Consider the following 22,496-nt stretch of genomic DNA (forward strand, 5'->3'; position numbering starts at 1 on the left):
CCTGTATTCTTCGATTTTTTTTTTTTTTTTTGGAAAGTGTGTGTGTGTCTGTCCTCAGTTCCTCTCTGATCTTGGTTATTTGTTGTCTTCTGCTAGCTTTGGGGTTTTTTGCTCGTGGTTCTCTAGTTCTTTTAGTTGTGTGATGTTAGGATGTCGATTTGAGGTCTTTCTAGCTTTTTGATGTGGGCTTTTAGTACCATAAATTCCCCTCTTAACACTGCTTTAGCTCTATCCCAGAGATTCTGGTACATAGTTTCTTCGTTCTCATTGGTTTCAAAGAACTTCTTCATTTCTGCCTCAATTTCATTATTTACCCAGGAGTCATTCAGGAGCACATTGTTCAATGTCCATGTAGTTGTGTGGTTTTGAGTGAGTTTCTTAATCTTGAGTTCTAATTTGATTGTGCTGTGGTCTGAGAGACGGTTATGATTTTAGTTATTTTGCATTTGCTGAGGAGTGTTTTACTTCCAATTAGTAAAACAATTAGAAGGGATCAATTTTAGAGTGAGTGCCATGTGGCACAGAGAAGAATGTGTATTCTGTTTTGGGGGGTTAGAGATTTTTATAGGTATGTCAGATCCACTTGATCCAGAGCTGAGTTCAGATCCTGAATAGCTTTGTTAATATTCTGTCTTGATGATCTGTCTAATGTTGGCAGTGGGGTGTTAAAGTCTCCCATTATTGTGTGGGAGTCTAAGTCTCTTTGTAGGTCTCTAAGAACTTGTTTTATGAATCTGGGTGCTCCTGTACTGGGTGCATATATAGTTAGGATAGTTAGCTCTTCTTGTTGAATTGAACCCTTTACCATTATGTAATGCCCTTCTTTGTCTTTTTTGATCTTTGCTGGTTTAAAGTCTGTTTTGTTAAAAACTAGGATTGCAATGCCTGCTTTTTTTCTGCTTTCCATTTGCTTGGTAAATTTTCCTGTATCCCTTTATTTTGAGCCTGTGTGTGTCTTTGCACATGAGATGGGTGTCTTAAATACAGCACACTGATGGGTCTTGACTGTTTATCCAGCTTGCCATTTTGTGTCTTTTAATTGGGGCATTTAGCCCATTTACATTTAAGGTTAATATTGTTATGTGTGAATTTGATCCTGTCATCATGATGCTAGCTGGTTATTTTGCAGACTTGTTGATATAGCTGCTTCATAGTGTCATTGGTCTGTGTATTTCAGTGTGTTTTTGTAGTGGCTGGTAACAGTTTTTCCTTTCCATATTTAGTGCTTTCTTTAGGAGCTCTTGCAAGGTAGGCCTGGTGGTGACACGTTTCCTCACCATTAGCTTGTGTGAAAAGGATTTTATTTCTCCTTCACGTATGAAGCCTAGTATGGCCAGTTATGAAATTCTGGGTTGGAAATTATTTTCTTTAAGAATATTGAGGCAGGGTACAGTGGCTTATACCTGTAATCTCAGCACTTTGGGAGGCTGAGGCAGGCAGATCACTTGAGGTCAGGAGTTGGAGACCAGCCTGGCCAACATGGTGAAAACCTGTCTCTACTAAAAATACAAAAAAATTAGCTGGGCATGGTGGCATGCACCTGTAATCTCAGCTACTCGGGAGGCTGAGGCAGGAGAATCACTTGTACCTGGGAGGCAGAGGTTGTAGTGAGCCAAGATTGTTCCATTGCTCTCCAGCCTGGGTGACAGAGTGAGACTCTGTCTCAAAACAAACAAACAAACAAAATGTTGAATATTGATCCCTAATCTCTTCCACCTTGTAGGGTTTCCACTGAGAGATCTGCTGTTAGTCTGATGGGCTTCCCTTTGTACGTGACCTGGCCTTTCTCTCTGGCCGCCCTTAACATTTTTTCTTTCATTTCAACCATGGAGAATCTGATGATTATGAGTCTTGGGGTTGGTCTTCTCATGGAGTATCTTACTGGGGTTCCCCGGATTTTTTGGGTTTGAATGTTGGTCTGTCTTGCTAGGTTGGGCAAGTTCTCCTGGATGGTACCTTGAGTTATGTTTTACCAACTCGGTTTTATTCTCCCCAGCTCTTTCAGGTACCCCAATCAGTCGTAGATTTGGTCTTTTTATATAAACCAATAGTTCCTGGAGGTTTTGTTCATTCCTTTTCATTCTTTTTTCTCTAATCTTGTCTACCTGTCTTATTTCAGCAAGACAGTCTTCACGCTCTGAATACTTTCTTCCACTTGGTCTGTTCAGCTGTTGTTACATGTGGCTGCATTGTGAAGTTCTCATGTTGTGTTTTTCAGCTCCATCAGGTCATTTATGTTCCTCTCTCAACTGGTTATTCTGCTTAATAGCTCCCGTAATGTTTTATCATGGTTCTTAGCTTCTTTGCATTGGGTTAGAACAAACTACTTTAACTCAGTGAAGTTCGTTATTACCCACCTTCTGAAGCCTACTTTTGTCATTTCATCCAGCTCAGACTCTGCCTAGTTCTGTGCCCTTGCTGGAGAGATGTTGCAGTCATTTGAAGGAGAAGAGGCACTCTGGCTTTTTGAGTTTTCAGCATTTTTGCATTGATTCTTTCTCATCTTTGTGGGCTTATCTACCTTTGATCTTTGAGGCTGTTGACCTTTAGGTGGGGTTTTTGTGGAGTCTTTTTTGTTGATGATGATGGTGGTAGTGGTGCTTTCTGTTTTTTTTTTTTTTTTTTTAACAGTCAAGACCCTCTTCCATAGGGCTGCTGTGGTTTGCTGGGTCCATTCCAGACCGTATTCACCTGGGTGCTTCCTGCACCTGGAGGTATCACCAGTGGAGGCTGCAGAATAGCAAAGATGGCTGCCTGCCCCTTCCTCTGGGAGCTTCCTCCCAGAGAGGCACTGACCTGATGCCAGCTAGAATGCTCCTGTCAGAGGTATCTAGTGACCCCAGATGGGAGGTCTCACCCAGTCAGGAGGCACAGGAGGAGGGATATGCTTAAAGAAGCAGTGTGGCTGCCCCTTGGCAGAGCAGGTCCACTGCGCTGGGGGGAATTCCCCTTGTCCAGACTGCATAGACTCTTCAGAGCCAGCAGGCAGGAAAGACTAAGTCTGCTGAACATAGAGACCATAGCTGCCCCTCCCCCCAGTGCTGTGTCCCAGGGAGATCAGAGTTCTGTCCGTAAACCCCTGGCTGGAGTTGCTGAAATTCCCTGAGGGGAAGGTGAGGAGGGATGGATCTGCGACCCACCTAAAGAAACAGTCTGGCCATGATTTGCCATAGCCGCTATGCTGCACTGTGGAGAATTCCTCCCAGTCCAAACCACCCAGTCTCCCCGGCACCGACTGGAGCCACAGTGATTGCAGCTGTCCCTGTCTCTTCTTCTTTTTCAATGACATGAAGGCCTCCCACAGGAAAAGACTTTCGAACCGTTCTTCAGGGACCAGTGGTATTTCAGTAGCTAGAGGAAGGAGGGGAGAACATTCTAAGCAGTGGGACTGTTCCACCTGGCAGAGACATGAAGGTGTGAAGACAGGAAAACTGAGAGGAAAACGTGAGAAGGCAGACACTAGAGAAGAGACTAGAAAAGTTGATGGGGACCGGATCTGGACCCAACAGTCAGCCTGTCTCCTCTAGGCCAGGGCTTGGCTATTTATTTATTTATTTATTTATTTCTTCCTGAGACGGAGTCTTGCTCTGTCGCCAGGCTGGAGTGGAGTGGCGCGATCTTGGCTCACTGCAACCTCTGCCTCCCGGGTTCAAGCGATTCCCCTGCCTCAGTCTCCCGAGTAGCTTGGACTACAGACACCTGCCACCACCATGCCTAGCTAATTTTTTGTATTTTAGTAGAGATGGGGTTTCACCATATTGGCCAGGCTGGTCTCGATCTCCTGACCTCGTGATCCACCCGCCTTGGCCTCCCAAAGTGTTGGGATTACAGGTGTGAACCATGGTGCCTGGCCTGTCTATCTTTTTAAACCGATACTTCTATAATGCTTTCTTAGTCAAGGGGGTCCTGCTAACTAGCTAACAAGAGTTTGTCAAACTGTATTTTCAGCAATGTCCATTACAAAAGAAAATATGTTTAATCTACTTTTCTAAATTATCTCTTTTCTTCACATTCTTTTTTTTTAAATTTTTTTATTTTTCAATTTTTTTTATTGAGATGGAGTCTCGCTCTGTCGCCGAGGCTGGAGTGCAGTGGTGTGATCTTGGCTCACTGTAACCTCCACTTCCTAGGTTCAGGTGATTCTGCCTCACCCTCCCGAGTAGCTGGGAATATAGCCTCAGGCCACCACGCCCGGCTAATTTCTGTATTTTTAGTAGAGACAGGGTTTCACCGTGTTGGCCAGGCTGGTCTTGAACTCCTCTTTTCTTCACATTCTGATGAACTCTTGAGTCAGGAAAGGGGAACCTTCCTTGCAAATTGCTGCAGCAACTCACTGAAGCGGTGTAGGGGCAGTATGCTGGTGTTTTAGCTACTTACCACCTCAGGAATCTGGTCAGGAGAGAGGCTGGGAATGGTACTATTTATGTATTCGTGATGGTGACTAGTTAAAAATGGTACCAGAAGAGAAGACAAATGACCAAATGATACCCTTGCATTGAAATCCCACCAGTCTGATTTGTGTATCTGGCCATCTATGAAAGTGTCTGGAAGAAGAAGGGGAAGAATTATGAGCTACTTCTATACAAAGGAGCAGTGTAGGAGTTGGAATGAAGCCATGATAAATTTCCTCTTTTATTTCTTTCTGTATTTCCAAAAATAAAGGAGCATACCTGGAGAGATCAAAAGAGGGGCTGTCTGACCTCAGAGACTCATTTCTTGATGCCTCTTGACTGCATAATTAAAGTTGTGACTCTCTCTCATCTGATCCATGTTTGTTCTTCCCTGGCTCCTGCCCACTAGGTTATCGGGCCGTATCCAGGGATCAGGCATGCTTGGGCAAGCAAAGAAGGATTGGCCCACCAAGGTGCTCCCCATCTAGCCTGCCATTGGCTGCCAGAAACAGCCACGCACTAGTCCCCAAAATACCTTCATGCGGGCCCGCACAGCTTGTACACGAGTCATGCACACTTGAGCTACTGTCGTGTGAAATACCTGCTTTTGGGTTTCACTCCCTGAGATGTCAGGCATCATCGGTATGGCAAACCCTTGCCTGCCAAAAGTTCACCCGGAGAGAATATTCACCTTAATTTCTGCATAGTGAAAGGAACCTCAGCACACACTGTATCTTTCATTTGGGGATTACTTTAAGCAGTTGATTAGTGTGCAGTCTTACCTTTCACGTGTAACATTTTTCTGTAGTTTTCTTTTCTCCATTAATTTGACGGAAAAACAGATAACTTGAGCCACACGCTGCCATATCTAATTCAACTTCAGTCAGGTGCTATGCAGCACCTAGCATACTTGATTTAGGAATTTAGTACTGGGAGTAAGATTACAGTGAGGCGTCCTGGTACTGCTGGGGGTGGATTTCCACACCACTTACTTAGAGAATAGTGAAACTAGAGTATCATAGAAGAGAATGTTTTTGAAGATTTAAGCTGAACAAAAGAATCTTTAAGTGCGATACATGGGAGAAAGTTCAGTTCATTGTGATAAACCTTTTGGGTAGGAGCACATCTAAATGAAATTGGTAGATGTGACCGCGGAGCTATGGAAGCCTATAATGATGTCGTGTAATAAATTATTGAAGAATTTCTGAGCCTCAGGATGTGGGAAGAAAATGACACAATGAAAATGATGTGTCAGAGCTTTATACCTTCTATACGTATTTGACAGACATCTGTGGTAAGTGCTTGTTTCATCAGATGGCTTTAAGGAGGTGAAATGCCAGGTAAGAGCCTCAGGGAAGGAACAGTGGACAAATATGTGACTATTTTGCTATTAGCAAGGATAGTTGTTTATAAGTTCTGTTGTGAGTAAAGCTTTTAGAAAATGAAAATCTGTGGATTTTAGAAAGCATGTTATCTAAAGGGGCTTCATTTGCTAACATTTGGCAGTTTGACTGTGGGAGAGAGATAAAATAGAAAGCACAATTTTATGATTGCCATTCCTTATGATACTGGCCTTGATATTGATTTTAGCCTTGACAAGTGATTGTTGAGGATTTTGTGTGTCTAGTGTGCACTGCAGACTTATTTGTGGCCAGAGCTTGAAATGGGACAGACACCACTGCAGTTGTGAAAACAGTTGGATGTATCGCAGTCTAGAAAGACAAATTCCCAAATATATTGTCATGTGTGGTGGGATAAAGAGTTTTCTTAAATAATATTATTATTTTATTTTTTACTTGTATTACAAAGTGAATTTGTAAAAATCTTTAATAATCATGGCATATAAAGACAAATTTTTAGTTTTCTCCTTTATCACGTGATACCGCATGGTTTAACCTGCTGTAAATTAGTTTTGTAAAAACATTATTACCACAACATTTTTTTTTGTGGTGGGGACAGTCATTGGAGTGCAGTGGCGCGATCATGGCTCACTGCAGCCTCAGCCTCCTGAGTAGCTGGACCTACAGGTGCATGGCATCATGCCCAGCTAATTTTTGTATTTTTTATAGCGACGAGGTTTTGCCATGTTGCCCAAGCTGGTCTCAAACTTCTGGGCTCAATCGATCCACTTGCCTTGGCCTCCCAAAGTACTGGGATTACAGGAGTGAGCCACTGCGCCTGGCCTTAATCAACACAAATTTTTAAATGAAATATTATTGCTTTGGGCCTTAGGTTGCATATTGCTTTCATGACCTGATGCTTCACATTCTTAGAATTAACTCTTTAAGAAACCAGCTGGATTATGTTTCATGACTTCTATGTTCTTTTTCTCGATTATAAGACAAGAAAGGTTTTAGGTAGCAAAGTGCAAGCACATTCCAAATCACACACTGGGGACTTTCGTGGTCTTCACGCCATCTGCAAAAAAAAAAATAAGATTACGTATTCAGTGTATGTTCTCCTTCTAACATTTTTTCAAATATTAGAGATGTCTTGAGGTGCTCTATAAGAATTTCAACCTGGTAAGTCATGATATAAAGCATCTTGAGACAAATTTATAGAATTATCATTTTATGTATTTTCCCTTGTTTTTCAACATCCTTGCTTTCTGTCTTATTAAATTATTTAAAATTTTAATTAACGAATAACAATTGTATATATTTAGAGTACAATGTGAATTTTTGGTAAATGTATTCAAGGTGGAAGGATTAAATCAAGCTAATTTAGCATATCCCTTATCTCATGTCATTTTTTATGGTGAGGCATTTGAAATTTTTTCTTGGAAACTTTGAAATATATATACAATTTATTATTAACTGTAGTCATCATGCTGTGCTGATCTCAAGAACTTATTCCTCCTGTGAAGAAGGTGAAACTTTGCACCCTTTGACCAACATCTCCCCATTTCTCTCCCCAGCCCATGCCTCTGGTAACCACCATTATACTCTATTACTATGAGTTTGACTTTTTAATATTCCACATATAAGTGAGATCATGGATTATTTGTGTTTTTGTACCTGGCTTAGTTCACTTAACCTACTGTCCTCCAGGTTCATCCATATTGTTGCAAATGACAGAATTTCCTTCTTTTTAAGGGCTGAATATTACTCCATTTGTGTATCTATACTACATTTTCTTGATCCATTTGTTGATGGACACTTAGGTCAATTCCATATCTTAGCTAATGTGAAAAATGCTGCAGTGCACGTGAGAGTGGGAGCACGGATATCTCTTATTTTAGTTAGTTGAGTACAGAAATGGGATTGCTTGATTATATGGCAGTTCTATTTTGAGGTTTTCGAGTAACTTCTGTACAGTTTTTCATAATGGCTGGACTAATGTAGACTCCACCAGTGTGCAGGAATTCCCTTGTCTCCACATCCTCACCGACGTTTATCTTTCATCTTTTTAATGAAACAGGCATGAGGTGATACCTCATTGTGATTTTATTTTGTATTTTCCTAATGATTGAGCATTTGGTGATATTGAGCATTTTCTCATGAATCTTTTGACCATTTATATGTCTTCTTTTGAGAAATGTCTACTCAAATCCTTTGCCCATTTTAAAATTGGGTTGTTTGTTTTCTTGATATTGTGTTGCTTGAGTTCCTTATATATTTTAGGTATTAACCTCTTATGCGTTGTATGGTTTATAAATACTTTCTCCCACTCTGTGGGTTGTCTCTTTCTTGACCATTTCCTGTGCTATGCAGAAGCTTTTTAGTTTGATGCAACCCCATTTGTCTACATTGTGCTTTGGAGTCATATCTCCTACTTGCTTCTGTCTTTAATCAGGGGTCCATTAGGTTTGCAAATGAAATAACGTGACTAAGAAACAATGGAAAACTATAATGTCAAATTGTCGCAAGACTAGCAGTGTAGTGAAGATGCAGCTTAGTGACTAAGTCGTGAGCGTGGGCCTTTGTCCCCGCAACCTTACAGCATGCTCCCTGGTAAAACATGAGACCCTCCAGCAACTTCCTGGCAAAGGGAAATGTAGTTGGTCATTGTTTCCATTATCGATTTTTTTTTTAATTGAAATTGAAACAGATGCCGAAATCACCTGTACTCTCGTAAACCTTCCGGTAACACTTTGTGGATTCTGGGATTTGCGAATCATCATTTGAGAAGTATAGCCTCTCCTCTCCTGAGCTGACCTCCGTCGCCAGCCTGGTCGCCTCCCACTGTTCTGGTTTGGAGATTTCAAACCCTTTAACTATGTGACCAAAAGAGGCAATGGGACAGGCAAGGACTGAATTGGGTCCTGAAGGATGGATAAATATTTGCCATACAGATAAGGAGGGATTGGGAGATACAATTTTTAATATCTTAAGGTTTATGAGAAGATTCTGGAAAAAAAATCTGTACTTAATAACCTGTCATATTCTGTGGGTAGAGAAAAATATACCCTGATTAAAATTCTTATTGTGCTTTTAAAGTTAGAGAAATATTAGTTCTAGGAGTCGGGGGGCCGGGGGGCAGAGGCAATTATGTAGTGTAAAAACTTCTGCTTTTGGTTTTCATACCTGCCAACTCTTCCTCCTTCCAGTTTTTCTGTCCAGAATTTAATAAAACTAAGTACATTAAACTCCGTTTTGAAAATTTACATTTAGTCCCTCTAGTTAGTAAACTTGATGTGCCTAAAGTCTTCTGTGCCAGACACTGTACTGAACATTTTAGACAGAAAAGTTTTAAAGGAGATGCAGATGGTCTTGGAGGAAACCTCTGTATAGTTGTGTTCAGAAACTGAATCCCCTTCTTTTTAAATGTGTTTTAAAATTTGTATATATATTGGGAAATTGAAAGTATTATTTGAAATAGGCTGTGTAGAATTCAGTAATTGGGGGAGGGGGCTGGGAAGTGGCTGGGTTCTTGTGTTATGGTGTAGAATTACTCAGCTCTGATTGGTTGTGAGTTTGCTTATGGCTGTTCTGATTTTTACCATTGCAAGATAATGGCTTAGTAGTGATTTTCTCTTGTGTTGCAAATATCTCAGTTTAACTGCTGCTACAATACAAAGCCTTTAGTCCTAAGACTTTCAGGAAAAATGTGAAATTTGAATACATGGTAATACACTCATTTTGTAAGGTATTCACTTTGTGTGTTGGTATTGATTTTGCTATTTGTGTCTAATCTACTGGGGAATTGTTAACCCCAGGACACAAATGTCAGATTCTGGACCTAGACTCTGAACCAAATGATATAAGAATTTGGTTCACAGAACATTTTAAGTTTCACTGTAGTTGTTTTTATAAAATACAGAGGCTCAATGACAACTCACTAGATTTTTGTCATCTAGAAAAACTATAATATTATATATGAAGGCTTTCAATTAGTTTAAAGGAAAAATTACAAAAAGTAAATATAACTTTGCATTCAATAATAAAACACTTTAAATATGTGTTTTAGTTTTAAGACATGGTAAAAATTTCTAAAGTAATACTCAAGCTTAATTTTTAGAAAGAATTCATTAACCCAGTTGCATTTATTTTTTATTGAAGTAGTACCATTAATATTTTTTTCTAAATGTTATCTTTTTGTGAAGTAAGCATTCATTAATTGTTTTAACCTGTGCAATTCCCTAAGAAAACTGTTTTCACAAAGACAGTACTTTGAAAAATGTTTAAACTTTTATTTCTGGGCTTTATTTCCATTCTTTTAATTCTTGATATAAAGAGCAATTCCTTTCAAATTATTGAGCACACATGGACATATTATCTACCTATTCTTGCACTAAAAAAAAAAGCCAGAGAGCTTCTGCATATCCGCTGTTGCTATCAGTTGTGTATGTCAAAAATACTTCCTGTCAGGTTGTTAATTGAGATAGTGCTGAATGGAGCCAGCATTTTAAATAAAAGTGAGAGTAGGCAAAAAACCAAACCTTCTATTTACTAGCCCAGAAAGACTAACACGTAACACTCAGACTAATATAGATGAAATCCAGGAGCCATGGCTCACTCCTGTAATCTCAGCATTTTGGGAGGCCGAGACAGGAGGACCACTTGAGGCCAGGAGTTCAAGGTCAGCCAGGGCAATATAGCAAGAGTCCTGTCTCTGCAAAAAGTTTTAAAAAATTAGTCAGAGGTGGTGGTGCCAGCCTGTAGTCCCAGTTACCCCGGAGGCTGTGAGGGTGGATTGCTTGAGCTCCGGAGTTCGAGGCTGCAGTGAGCCATGATCGCACCACTGCACTCCAGCCTGGGTGACAGAGTGAGACCTTGTCTCTAAGAAAAGGAAATAGATTTATTAGTGTCTTCTGTTTGCCAGGCTTTGAGCCAGGTACAGGATTAGAGTGATGAATGAAACACTGTGTCTGCCCTCCCAAGTATTTTACGATCCAGTTGTGTATGATGGCAAGTAAATGGGTAAATAATGATCCAGTATGATAAATGCTGCTAAAGAGGGAAGTCATCTTAGGAAATCAGGAAGAGTTTCCCAGTGGAAGAGACAAGCAAGCTGACATTTCCTCTTGTTAGCTTTTCCTTCTTAAACATTCCATCAGAATCCATGAAATAAACCGATGGAAAAAAACTGATAAAGATTTTTCCTATTTTGAAAAAACCGTTAATTTGCTTCATAGTCCAGGAAAAAACCATGCTGGTTTGATTCAGAAGTTAACAGATCAGATGTGTTTGACCTGGTTTTTTTGTTGGTGGATTATTTCAACTAAAGTTCTCATTATACTTTAAAATATTTGTTAAAACTTGTATCCTTTCCCAAATTATACACATTTAAAAATGTTTAAAATTTCAAAAATTAAACATAGGACTTTCTGTCTTATATTTTTACCATCCAATTTATACATAAGTATATATAGACAATGTACTGTTGCTGCTTAATGCAAAATAGTTGTCCTTAAAGCAATTTAGCATTTGTTTACAAATATATATGTATAATTTTGCTCCTGATTTGAAACTGCAATTTTATATATTTAGAGGGAAAAAAGCCAAATCATGCTAGAGTGCACTAGATTTCACGTAAGAGCTGTTTGGAGCAGTGGAAGAGTCTCAGAGGACTCAGTGTGTTTTCATACTTCGTGTTCTTTCATGTAAACCTGATTTGAGAAATTCGTCATCACTTTTTCCTTTACAGAAACTTTATAACAAGTCAGCATCCATTTGTAGTCTCTGGTTCATCTCAAATGTTTAGCCTCTTCTCCTTTTTTTGTTTTTTGATGGCCTTTGTCATGTTTCATCCTAAATTTATATCTCTGGGCGCAACTCCTCTTGTGAACTCCAATTGTTCATTCTTAGTCTTGGCTTGGATTTCAAATTTAACTTAACCAAAACCGAACTGTTGGACTTGCTTTCAACTCCCTGTAACCAAACTTAATAAATGGTAGCTATGATCTTCCACTTGCTTCGGCCAAAAACTCGAGCATATCCGCTGTTGCTATCAGTTGTGTATGTCAAAAATACTTCCTGTCAGGTTGTTAATTGAGATAGTGCTGAATGGAGCCAGCATTTTAAATAAAAGTGAGAGTAGGCAAAAAACCAAACCTTCTATTTACTAGCCCAGAAAGACTAACACGTAACACTCAGACTAATATAGATGAAATCCAGGAGCCATGGCTCACTCCTGTAATCTCAGCATTTTGGGAGGCCGAGACAGGAGGACCACTTGAGGCCAGGAGTTCAAGGTCAGCCAGGGCAATATAGCAAGAGTCCTGTCTCTGCAAACTCGAGCATTATCCTGACTCCTTTCATTGCCCACAAGCCGTCCCACAGTAAGTAAGGCCTGTTGGCTGTGCTACCCAGTTCTCCTGCCACCGACATCCGAGTCACCATTGTCTGTCACCTGGGCTATAGCAGTGACTTCCTAACCATTTTCTCCACTTCCATTCACCTTTTTATAGCCCATTCTCTACACAACAGCCAGAATGATCCTTTTAAAGCAGAAGTCAGACTCCTTCATGCCTTGGCTCAAAATCCAGTGGCTTTCTATCTTCTTCAGAGCAATACCCAAATATGGCGGTAGGGCCGTAAGTGATCCCCCTCCCTCTTTGAGCTCGTGTTTTGCCCCCTACTTTTTTGCTCCGCTTTGGTCACACTAGCCTCTTTGCTGTTCCTCTGTTACCACGGGCATTCCTAGTGTAGGGCCTTTGCACTTGCTCTTTCTCCTGATATGAGCCTTTATCGCCTATAAATACACACGTTCATTTCAGCAGTCCCTTCAGGTCATTGCTTAAATGTCAACTCATCCCAAAGAGCTTTCTTGACAACTTTTTTTCTCTGCAAGGACCTTGTTTCTCTCCTTGGCATTTATCTACATGTGACATTTTTCTATCATTGGGTTTTTTAAAAAATCTGTGTATTCAACTAGAACTTGAGCTCCACGGAGGCAGGAACTTTTGTTTTGTTTTTCTTCACTGCTCTTTTCCTCGCACCTGTCTGAAGCAGTGATTTTAGCCAGGATCTAGATTTCCTGATTCTGGTCCAGTGCTCTTTCCATGGTTGTGTGTGACCTCATACATCAACCTTATTTCACAAACGAGGTTTTTAAGTTCCTTGAGCACAGTCGATTGTGTTTTTTACTGCTTCTGCTCCGTCCCTGCATAAGACAGGACTGTGTCATATACCCAGTGATGGACTCCTGGTAAATGCCATGGCCTGACTAAATGACCTGCAGTGCTCCCTGTGGTCTTCACCAACATGCATCACACGACAGGCTCACTCATGGGATACTTCGCTTTTTGTAGGAGTAAGAGACAAGTTGCTATCACTGAACAGATACACAGTGGCATTTGGAAACTGCATGCAGTTTGAAAAAATCGTGATACAGCAGGAGTCTAGTTTTCAATAAATAGCTTGTTCGTATTCTGGATTTTGAACATTTCATGTAACTGTAACTTTAGGGTAGTGGATAATGAGACTGAAATTAATGGTTCCTGGCTGGTTTCAGTCTGTTTGTTTTTTTTTCCCCCCCAGGAGGTTGGTATTTCTGCCCTTAACCACCTGATGTTTTTAGGGGGAGTATATCCGAGATAAATTCTGTTGTAAGTCAAAGAGCATCCATGATTGGCTTCACTCTTTCTTAAGCAACTACTAAGATGCTCCTACATTTGAGTTTGAACATTTTTTATTCTCTTGGCTATGAAGTTTCTTAAGTGACTCTAGTAATACTGACGGTTCCCCTTGTGTTTACAGGTGATCTGCAACTCTTTCACCATCTGTAATGCGGAGATGCAGGAAGTTGGTGTTGGCCTATATCCCAGGTATGGTGTATGGTACTTCATGTACTGGAAGACACACTTTCATTCCCACCCAAATCCCCAGCCCTTTGGAGGTAGTTAGAAAGGCAGTTGCAGCAGCTTGTTCAAGAGCCAAGCTTAAAACTTAGCAATAAATTACAAAAAAATGGAAAATGTTAAGTTGAAAGAAAACAGTTTTATAACCCCACATTATACGCTGTGATATTAACAAAGGGGCAGATCTCAGAACTAAACTCTTGTTCTCAGGGGGACTTTGGGTGAAGAAGTTGAGGACGGTGGGTGCTAATTAACCATCGGGCTGATTTCTGGTTATTCCCCAGTTTCCCGAGCTGCAGCACATGCTGATTTCACCGGATTTGCCGTACGTATCAGTTGGGTTCATGTTGTCTTTCGAGTTGGCACACTCTGAGCCCTTTCACTCAAGGAGGCAAGAAAACTCTCAGGCTTTGGCCCCTGAATGCTCTCTCCAGCTATTGCTGAGCTGACTCTTACCACTGAGCTATGAAACCGTCTCTCCACAAGCACTATAGGCACGCCCAGTTTCATTTTGTTTTTAATGCCCTAAGAGTCCAAATACAAATTTAGACTTTCTAATAATTGTGAATCTAAGAATTCAGCCTTTTTCCTTATTTCTCACAATTGTGATTAACTGTAGGTCAGGTCTACTGGTAGGTGGTTCTCAAAAGGCAGTAACATAGGATGATTCAAAGCATGGGCTCTGCGTTCAGGCCACCTGGTCCAAATTCCATCACCACTTACTAGCTGTATGTCCTTGAGCAAGTCGTTTAGTTTCTGTGCATCAGTCTCTTTACCTGTAAATGATCCTCATAAGATTGTTGTAAGGATTAAATGTGATGAACATGCTCAAGTGCAAGAAAGTGTTTCTACATAGTAAGTGCTCATTCTAATTATTACCAATTCCTGATAGCAGCTTAAATCCATTTTGTTTCCCAGATGGTAAGAAATGTCCCTCCAAGGTAATAAAATGACTGGACCATGGCCCAGGATGCATCAGGATGTAGTTGGCAAAATAACGTCAGCTCTCTATTTAAGAGCAAATAGTCCTAATTATCTTTCAGTGTGGATGTTCTAGCAAAGGCGGCCATTTCTCCAAAGGAGCTCAACAAATGAGATCCTATGGGAGAGGTCAGTGGTGTCTTGGCTGCTGCATCCCATTATGTCTGAGTATTTTTTTTTTTTTTTTTGAGATGGAGTCTCACTCTGTCACCCAGGCTGGAGTGCAGTGGTGCGATCTCGGCTCACTGCAGCCTCCGCCTCCCGGGTTCAAGCGATTCTCCTGCCTCCACCTCCTGAGTAGCTAGGACTACAGGCATGTGCCACCACACCCAGCTAATTTTTTTGTATTTTTAGTAGGGACGGGGTTTCACCATGCTGATCAGGCTGGTCTCAAACTGCTGGCCTCAAATGATCCACCCACCTCGGCTCCCTAAAGTCCTAGGATTACAGGCGTGAGCCACCACACCCAGCTCTCTAAGTATTTCTTTCTGAGTCAGTTTCTTTCTGACCTTCGTGTTGGGTTGCCTTATTGACTGTTATCTAATCAGTCAACTATGCCCCAATCCCCAAAAAGGACTCAGGAAATTTTTTTATTATTAAATGACAGAATTCCCTAATTAGCCTGCATCTTGGGGAGAATTGCACTTCATAGGAGGTGTGCTAGTGACATTTCTGTGAATGCACCCCGAATACTGAATCCCTGGTGTCCTGTCAACCCTACCTGCTGCTGCCCCCCAAAGGAAGGTGTATTTTACCCACTGCATTTGTTAAATTTAGTTGACTCTACCTGCTGAGCTGTGACAGTCTTCCCCCCTTTTTTTTCCAGTATCTCTTTGCTCAATCACAGCTGTGACCCCAACTGTTCGATTGTGTTTAATGGGCCCCACCTCTTACTGCGAGCAGTCCGAGACATCGAGGTGGGAGAGGAGGTAAGGAAACTCATGCTTCCCAGCCTGGCCTTCTTTCCTATCAAAGACCCTCTCAGCTCGGCCCATCCCTAAAACTGATTGTGCCTGAGGGGACAACTTTTCATTGTCCTTCTGCCAGTGAGAGTATCTGTAGTTCAGTCACCTCTCCCCAGCAACCTATCCTTTCTTCTCCCAAATTACAAATGGGCTAATTTTTTAGGGGAGAGGTCACCATATTTCTGGATGATGACAGTTCCTGTCCTGTGTGTGAGAGAGAGAGGAGTTTGTGTATGACAGAGGGTGTGTGTTTTATGCACACACAGGGAAGTCATGAAATCTCCTCAGTGGCAACAGCTGAGCAGCCTCTCATATCCTTCCGTGGGCAGGGGGGGCATCCCAGCTTGTGAGTGGGATCCCCAAGACTTCTTTACTCGAAGGGCCACTGGTTACACTGAAGGTAATTATGCATGTTAACTTTGTGCTAATAAAGCAAACAGCTTATACTGTCTCAGGCTGACATTGGGACTTGACAAACCCATCAGCATCTCTGGGTGATCATTTCAGCAAAGATGCAAAGGGAATAGAGGACAGGGAGGATGACCTCCAGCAGTGAACTGGCCTTGACCCCTCCAGTTTGACAGACTGTCCAGCCAGCCTCTTTTGGTGAAGAACCTTCTTACAAGACAGCTGCAAACGGGCTGCTCTAGGGCTCTGAACCTAAGCCTGCACTGGTTTGCACAGTGACTACCCATGCTGAGTTCTGAGTTACAGATATTTATACTTCCCAGAACCCCGTTTCCTTCTCCTTTCCAATTTGCTAAAGTGGATATTTATTGCAAGGAAAACAGTATTGAAAGCTTTTATTGCAATTATGCAGCACTCAGCCAATAAAACCTCAACTCAGAGGTACCATATTTTATGTAGACAGGGATTTGGCTTTGACAAGATTCTCCCCAAACTGATTTTCAGTGGAATGAACCACTTCTTATACAACTACTTGCTAAATTTCCAGATTTTAGGACCAGTGTATGAAATATACTGGGATATATGTCAGTGAGATGGAGAATGTAGTTTTTTCTCTTTTTTTTCTGGGGCCACAAAGGACTTCAAGGCAGGTAAGAGATGAAACCACTATCTATTTTCAGCAATATTCATTTGGGGGCTGAAGAGTGGCCGCTGCTGTTGTCGATGATGATGATGATGTTTTTGCAAATTAAAAAACAAACCAAGTAACGTGACAAAAGCAATTAGAGTTGGTTGGAATTTTCAGAAACAACAAAGAAAGTTTCTTCTATTTTCCTAGGCTGGGCTGCCAGTCATTCTTCCATGGTTGCTTTTCATTTAGTTGAATAAGACACCTTGTCTTTAGGTGCTGCTTTCACTTTTTCACATCTTTCTCTTTCCATCTCTGGAGCAACAAGCAAATCCTTCCTCTTGCCAAATACGAGACATTTCCACTCAGTGTAAAGCCCTTCAGACTCAGATATTTTTCCCTGTGGTACTTAGCAAGGCATCTTCTCAACAAAAAGAAGATTCTCCCCACAAGTCCTTCATATATACCAGTTTAAGAGAATAAACATTTCTCCATTCCATTTTGTAGGTCTTACTGAACAGCGTTTCCCCTGATTCATCATCGTTTCTGTCCACTATGTCTCTTTGTCTTAATGTTATATGCCCTTCGAGGCTGTTTGTTAGGATTTAAACGTGTCCCCCAGATTCCATCTGTTGAAAACTTTATCCCCAAATTCTTGCTGATGGTTTGTGGAGGTGTGGAGTCTTTGGGAAGTAATCCAGATTAGATAAGGTTATCAGGGTGGGAACCCCATGATGAGATTGGTGGCTTTATAAGAAGAGGACACTCCTGCTGCCACCTCATGTGACGCCCTCTGCCATGTTATCAGGCAGCAAGAAGGCCCTCCCCAGATGCCGGTGCCATGCTTTTGGCATCATGCTTCCCAGCCTCCAGAACTGTGAGAAATTTATTTATAAATTACCCAGTCTGTGGTATTCTGTTAAAACAGCAGAAAATGGACTAAGATACCCTTTCAGTCACATCTCTTGTGTAACTCTTCCCCTGATTTCCCATATTAAACAGCAGAAAATGGACTAAGATACCCTTTCAGTCACATCTCTTGTGTAACTCTTCCCCTGATTTCCCATATTAAACAGCAGAAAATGGACTAAGATACCCTTTCAGTCACACCTCTTGTGTAACTCTTTCCCTGATTTCCCATATTAGAAGAAGTGCTTTTCCTTTGAGTTCTCCCTTATAGTGGTTATGAATACATTTTTGGCACATATTATGGCTGTTTTGGAGACCTCCCTATTTAGAGCTTTATGAGGACAGACAATCGTGTCTTATTTCTCTATCTCTTAGCACTTTGCTTTGCATCCAGGAGGCATTTGATAACTTTTTGTTGAATCGACTCTCTATTATATTGAGCTTACTCTAATGACCGGCAGTATTTCTTGTGGGGACACTATTGCCATTTTGAATGGGACAGTTCTTCATCGTGTGGGATTGTTGCATCTTTGGAGAAGACTTGTGTCCTTGGCGTGTGCTTAACTAATGCCTGTAGCCATCCCCCAACAACTAAAATATATCCTATGCCTTTCAAACTGACCCCTTGGAGCAGAGGTAGGGGAGAGGGAGAGCCACGAGAAAAGACAGTTTGAGGCATTGATTAAGCAGGGTAATTCCTATTTATTGTACAAATATTAGCTTTAAATTAAGGAATAAATCTAGACATTTTGTGTTCCCAACATACAAAAATGGTAAATACATGAGGTCGTGGATAACCTAAATACCATCACTTGATCATTACACATCGTATGCATGTAGCAAAATAGTACCTGGACCCCATAAATATGTATAAATATTATGTATTAATTTTTTAAAAGTTAAAATTCCTTGGGAAAAAAATTTAGACATTTTGGTAATTTCCTATCATGAACTTTGCATTTGGCTTTAGTGCTCATTAGGGCACCCACAATTTTAATATGAGCTATTTGGGATCTGAGTGTCAGAATATGGGATTCACAATGGAAGACTCAACAGCAACTGAGGCAGAAGTTCCTCAATCAACATTTGTTGAGTAAATTAATGAGACTTCTTAAAGATAAAATAAGAGCTGGAATAGGGCCGGGCACCGTGGCTCATGCCTGTAATCTCAGCACTTTGGGAGGCTAAGGGAGGTGGATCACTTGAGGTCAGGAGTTTGCATCCAGCCTGGCCGACATGGTGAAACCCCGTCTCTACTAAAAATACAAAAAATTAGCCAGGTGTGGTGGCGCACGCCTGTAATCCCAGCTACTGAGGAGGCTGAGGCAGGAGAATCGCTTGAACCCAGGAGGCGCAGGTTGCAGTGAGCCAAGATCGCACCATTGCACTCCAGCCTGGGCAACAAGAGTGAAACTCCATCTCAGAAAAAAAAAAAAAAGCTGGAATAGAGTCTCAGACATTTACAAATGACTGGCAGTCCTCAGTGGTGTCCCATGGCTCCTGAAAGGAAGGGAATATGAAAGCCAGTCTACTGCCAGTTTAAGATGGGAGCATTTCAAACCTCACACAAGGAGAGCTGGAAAATTGCACAAGGTCTGTGATAACAGAAGTTGCCATGGAAATTTCTTACCCCATGTTTCTCTCTATATAAATCCATCCTTTGGACCCTCTTTGGACAGTTTCCTTGCAAACCAGCAACATTTATAATACTTTGCTATTTAAGGCTCTCCATTGTAATGCTGAGTTATTGGGTCTTTTTTTTTATTTGACTTTGGATTTTTGTCTCCTCATTCAGCCACCTCCTAGAGAGAGAGATGTGTAATATCATTTAAGTCATGGCTCACTTGACTGGATTGCTGATGGCTACCTTTTCAAAATTATCTTAAATATGAAATTCATTTGGTCTGATAGTTTTATAAAACATGGATCAGGGAGGAAAGCTGGGTAGGCCAAAGCAGTCTTATGGGAGTTCCTGGTTAAAATAACTTGTAGCTGTTACAAATAATGCCATTGGCTGCCAGCATTCTCTGGCGCCATATCAACTGGGAGAAATGTGATTGACACAAGTTGAATGCATTAGTATCCCCAATGTCAGTCTTAATCTGATGTCTTTTGGGATTAAGACAGTCTGTTTCCTCTGTTAGTCATCTTATTTGCTAAACCATTAAACGAATTCACTGCATGTTTACTGGATGTCAGGAGTTGGTAGCAGTTTTAGAAACCTTCTCTAATACAAAGATTATTAAGACCCAGCCCTGACTTCAAGAGTTCAAGGTATAGTTGAGGAAACTGACAGAGAACAGAAAACGATAATAGAATTAAGATGCACAGTGGTGTAAATGGGCACAGTCTTATAGCAGCTCAGAGCAGGAGCACTCGAGTGATTAGTAAGGGGAGGGAGTGGAGAGTGGTTAAGGAATGCTTCCAGAGGACTGACTCCTACACTCTGAAAGGATCCATGGAGTTAGAGTTGGATGAGGCTGGAAAAGGCATTGTAGACAGAGACACAGAGGCCAGGGACAGAATGGTGAGTTCAAGGAGTAAGAAGCAGTTCTCATCAATAGACGACGAAAGAATTTAGATGTGACCCGAATTTGAGGGAAGATGTAGGGATCAGACTGACAAACCCCATGGGAGCCTTATCACAGACCTTGGTTTAGCTGAAGGTTTCATAACATTGGCTGGTCTATAGGAGGCGCCCAGTAAATATTTGTGGAAGGGAGAAGGACGAGCAGCGGGACATGATTGAAGGGTTTCAGCAAAGGAACTGCGTGGCCAGATTTTCTTTTTCTTTTTTTCCTGCATGTTTACAAATGTTACTGTTTTTTATTGTATGTACTATATATAAAACATTTGAAGAAAACAATTTTTAAAACCCCACCCAATTCTAACCCCTGAGTTAGATTTGGGATATCACAAACATTTTACTCAGTGTACATTCAATTTTACCTCAGTCACTGTTGCTGTAGTGTGAGTTTTTCTCAACTCGTTGAACCATATGATTGAAACGTGATGTTTCTTTTGCCTTTCATTCACTTTTTGTATATACGACCATGGCTATGATGATAGGGAACATTTATAGGGTGATTCAATTTAGGAAGCAATAGATGAAGCCTAATAGGTAAAAACAAAAAACAAAACCCAAGGACTACAAAACTGAGTAAGACCTAAGTAGTCTGTACCATCTTTGGAATCTTAGAAAACTCAGGTAATGTTACATATTCATTTTTTTTATTTTATGGAAGAAAATGTAAGGTTTAAACTGGGAAATGATTTGTTCAGTGCTCTACTTACTACTACGCAGTGTGGAGGGGGTTAGTAATAAAGCTTCATTCTCAGGAATGAAGTAACAAATTACTTACCTAGGACAGTGCCCAGCACATCATGCTTAATACATAGTGATTTTCTTCTTCCATTTGTGATTAGAGTTTCCTGAAGGGAACAGTAGAGCTCAAATGGTGAGTGTCCAAAAAAAATATGACATTAGGGATTTCTCATAAATTGTGGAAACATATTTAGAGAATCTATCAAAACTATAGTAAATCTCATCTCACGTATCAAAGCAGAATAATTGGTCGTTGGTGGAGGTGGTCTGGCTGATGTTTGGACTCGGCAAGAAAGATTGCTACAACTGTTGAATAACATTTGGTTTGTGTGTAGAAGTGTTGGTCCATGATGACATCTACACAGATTATTTTCCATTCTTAAATTAACATTTTCTATAAGCAGTCTTTGTTCTAATACATGCTCCTCTGAAATTGAAGCTGAAAGTGTTATGACCAGTTTCACTTTAAATGAAGGTACCTTTAAGTCTGAAATGAGCCGGTGCTTTCAGGTTTAGGCTGTTGAATACAAATACATACAAGTTTGATTTTTGTTTTTGGCTTAAGATGATAAAATTACTTTTAACGGGGTTTTATTAAATTATATTCAATAAATAACTAAATTGTGATTTCACAGTTAAATTCATTATAAAAGTCCCTGTCCCATTCTTAAGAATGGATAAGTGTAAAACAAATGTAATTTCATTTACCTTTTGAATTAAGCTAAAAGAATATTTAGTAACCTAATTGTGATTTTTAAAAAAATAATTTCAACTTTTATTTTAGATTCAGGGGTCACATGTGCAGCTGTGTTGCATGGGTATATTGCATGATAGTGAGCTTTGGGGTGTGATGAATCCCATCACCCTGGTAGTCAACATGGTACCCAACAGTTTTTCACCCCTTGCCCTACCTCCCTCTCTAGTAGTGCCAGTGTCTGTCATTGCCATCTTTATGTCCATGAGTACCCAGTGTTTAGTTCCCACTTATAAGTGAGAACATTGGGTGTTTGGTTCGATAGATTCTCTAAATATTTGTTTCCACAATTTATGAGAAATCTGTAATTGCTGGGTTTGGTTTTCTGTTTCTGCATTGATTTGCTTAGGAGAATGGCCACTAGCTGCATTCATGTTGCCACAAAGGACATGATGTCATTCTTTTTTATGGCTGCATACTATTCCATGGTATATATATATACCACATTTTTTAGCTCACTGTTGATGGCACTTAGGTTGATTCTATTTCTTTGCTATTGTGAATAGTACTGTGATGAACACGTGAGTGCATGTGTGTTTTTGGTAGAATGACTTATTTTCTTTGGGTATATACCAAGTAATGGGATTGTTGGCTCAAATAGTAGTTCTGAGCTCCTCTCCAAACTGCTTTCAACAGTGGGTTAACCAATTTACATTCCCACCAATAGTGTATAAGTGTTCCCTTTTCTCCACAGTTTCACCAACATTTGTTATTTTTGGACTTTTTATTAATAGCCATTCTGACTGGTGTAAGATGGTTTCTCGTTGTGGTTTTGATTTGCATTTCTCTGATTAGTGATGTGGAGCATTTAAAACCATGTTTGTTGGCTGCTGGTATGTCTTCTTTTCAAATGTGTCTGCTCATGTCTTTGGCCCACTTTTTACTTGGGTT

At 40.6% G+C, this 22,496-nt stretch overlaps 1 protein-coding gene across 14 annotated transcripts in view; it reads left to right on the forward strand.

Moving 5' to 3' along the window:
• Positions 1-22,496, forward strand: part of SMYD3 (SET and MYND domain containing 3) — a 757,166-nt gene that overhangs the window by 562,814 nt on the left and 171,856 nt on the right. For all 14 annotated transcript variants that reach the window (XM_514316.9, XM_054661013.2, XM_063809354.1 and 11 more), the window contains 2 exons: positions 13,535-13,602; positions 15,443-15,545. In XM_514316.9, coding sequence (XP_514316.4) covers positions 13,535-13,602; positions 15,443-15,545 — 171 coding nt within the window. The remainder of the gene's footprint in view (positions 1-13,534; positions 13,603-15,442; positions 15,546-22,496) is intronic.

The sequence above is a fragment of the Pan troglodytes genome, chromosome 1 (genome assembly GCF_028858775.2).
Source record: "Pan troglodytes isolate AG18354 chromosome 1, NHGRI_mPanTro3-v2.0_pri, whole genome shotgun sequence".
In the NCBI taxonomy this organism is placed as follows: domain Eukaryota; kingdom Metazoa; phylum Chordata; class Mammalia; order Primates; family Hominidae; genus Pan; species Pan troglodytes.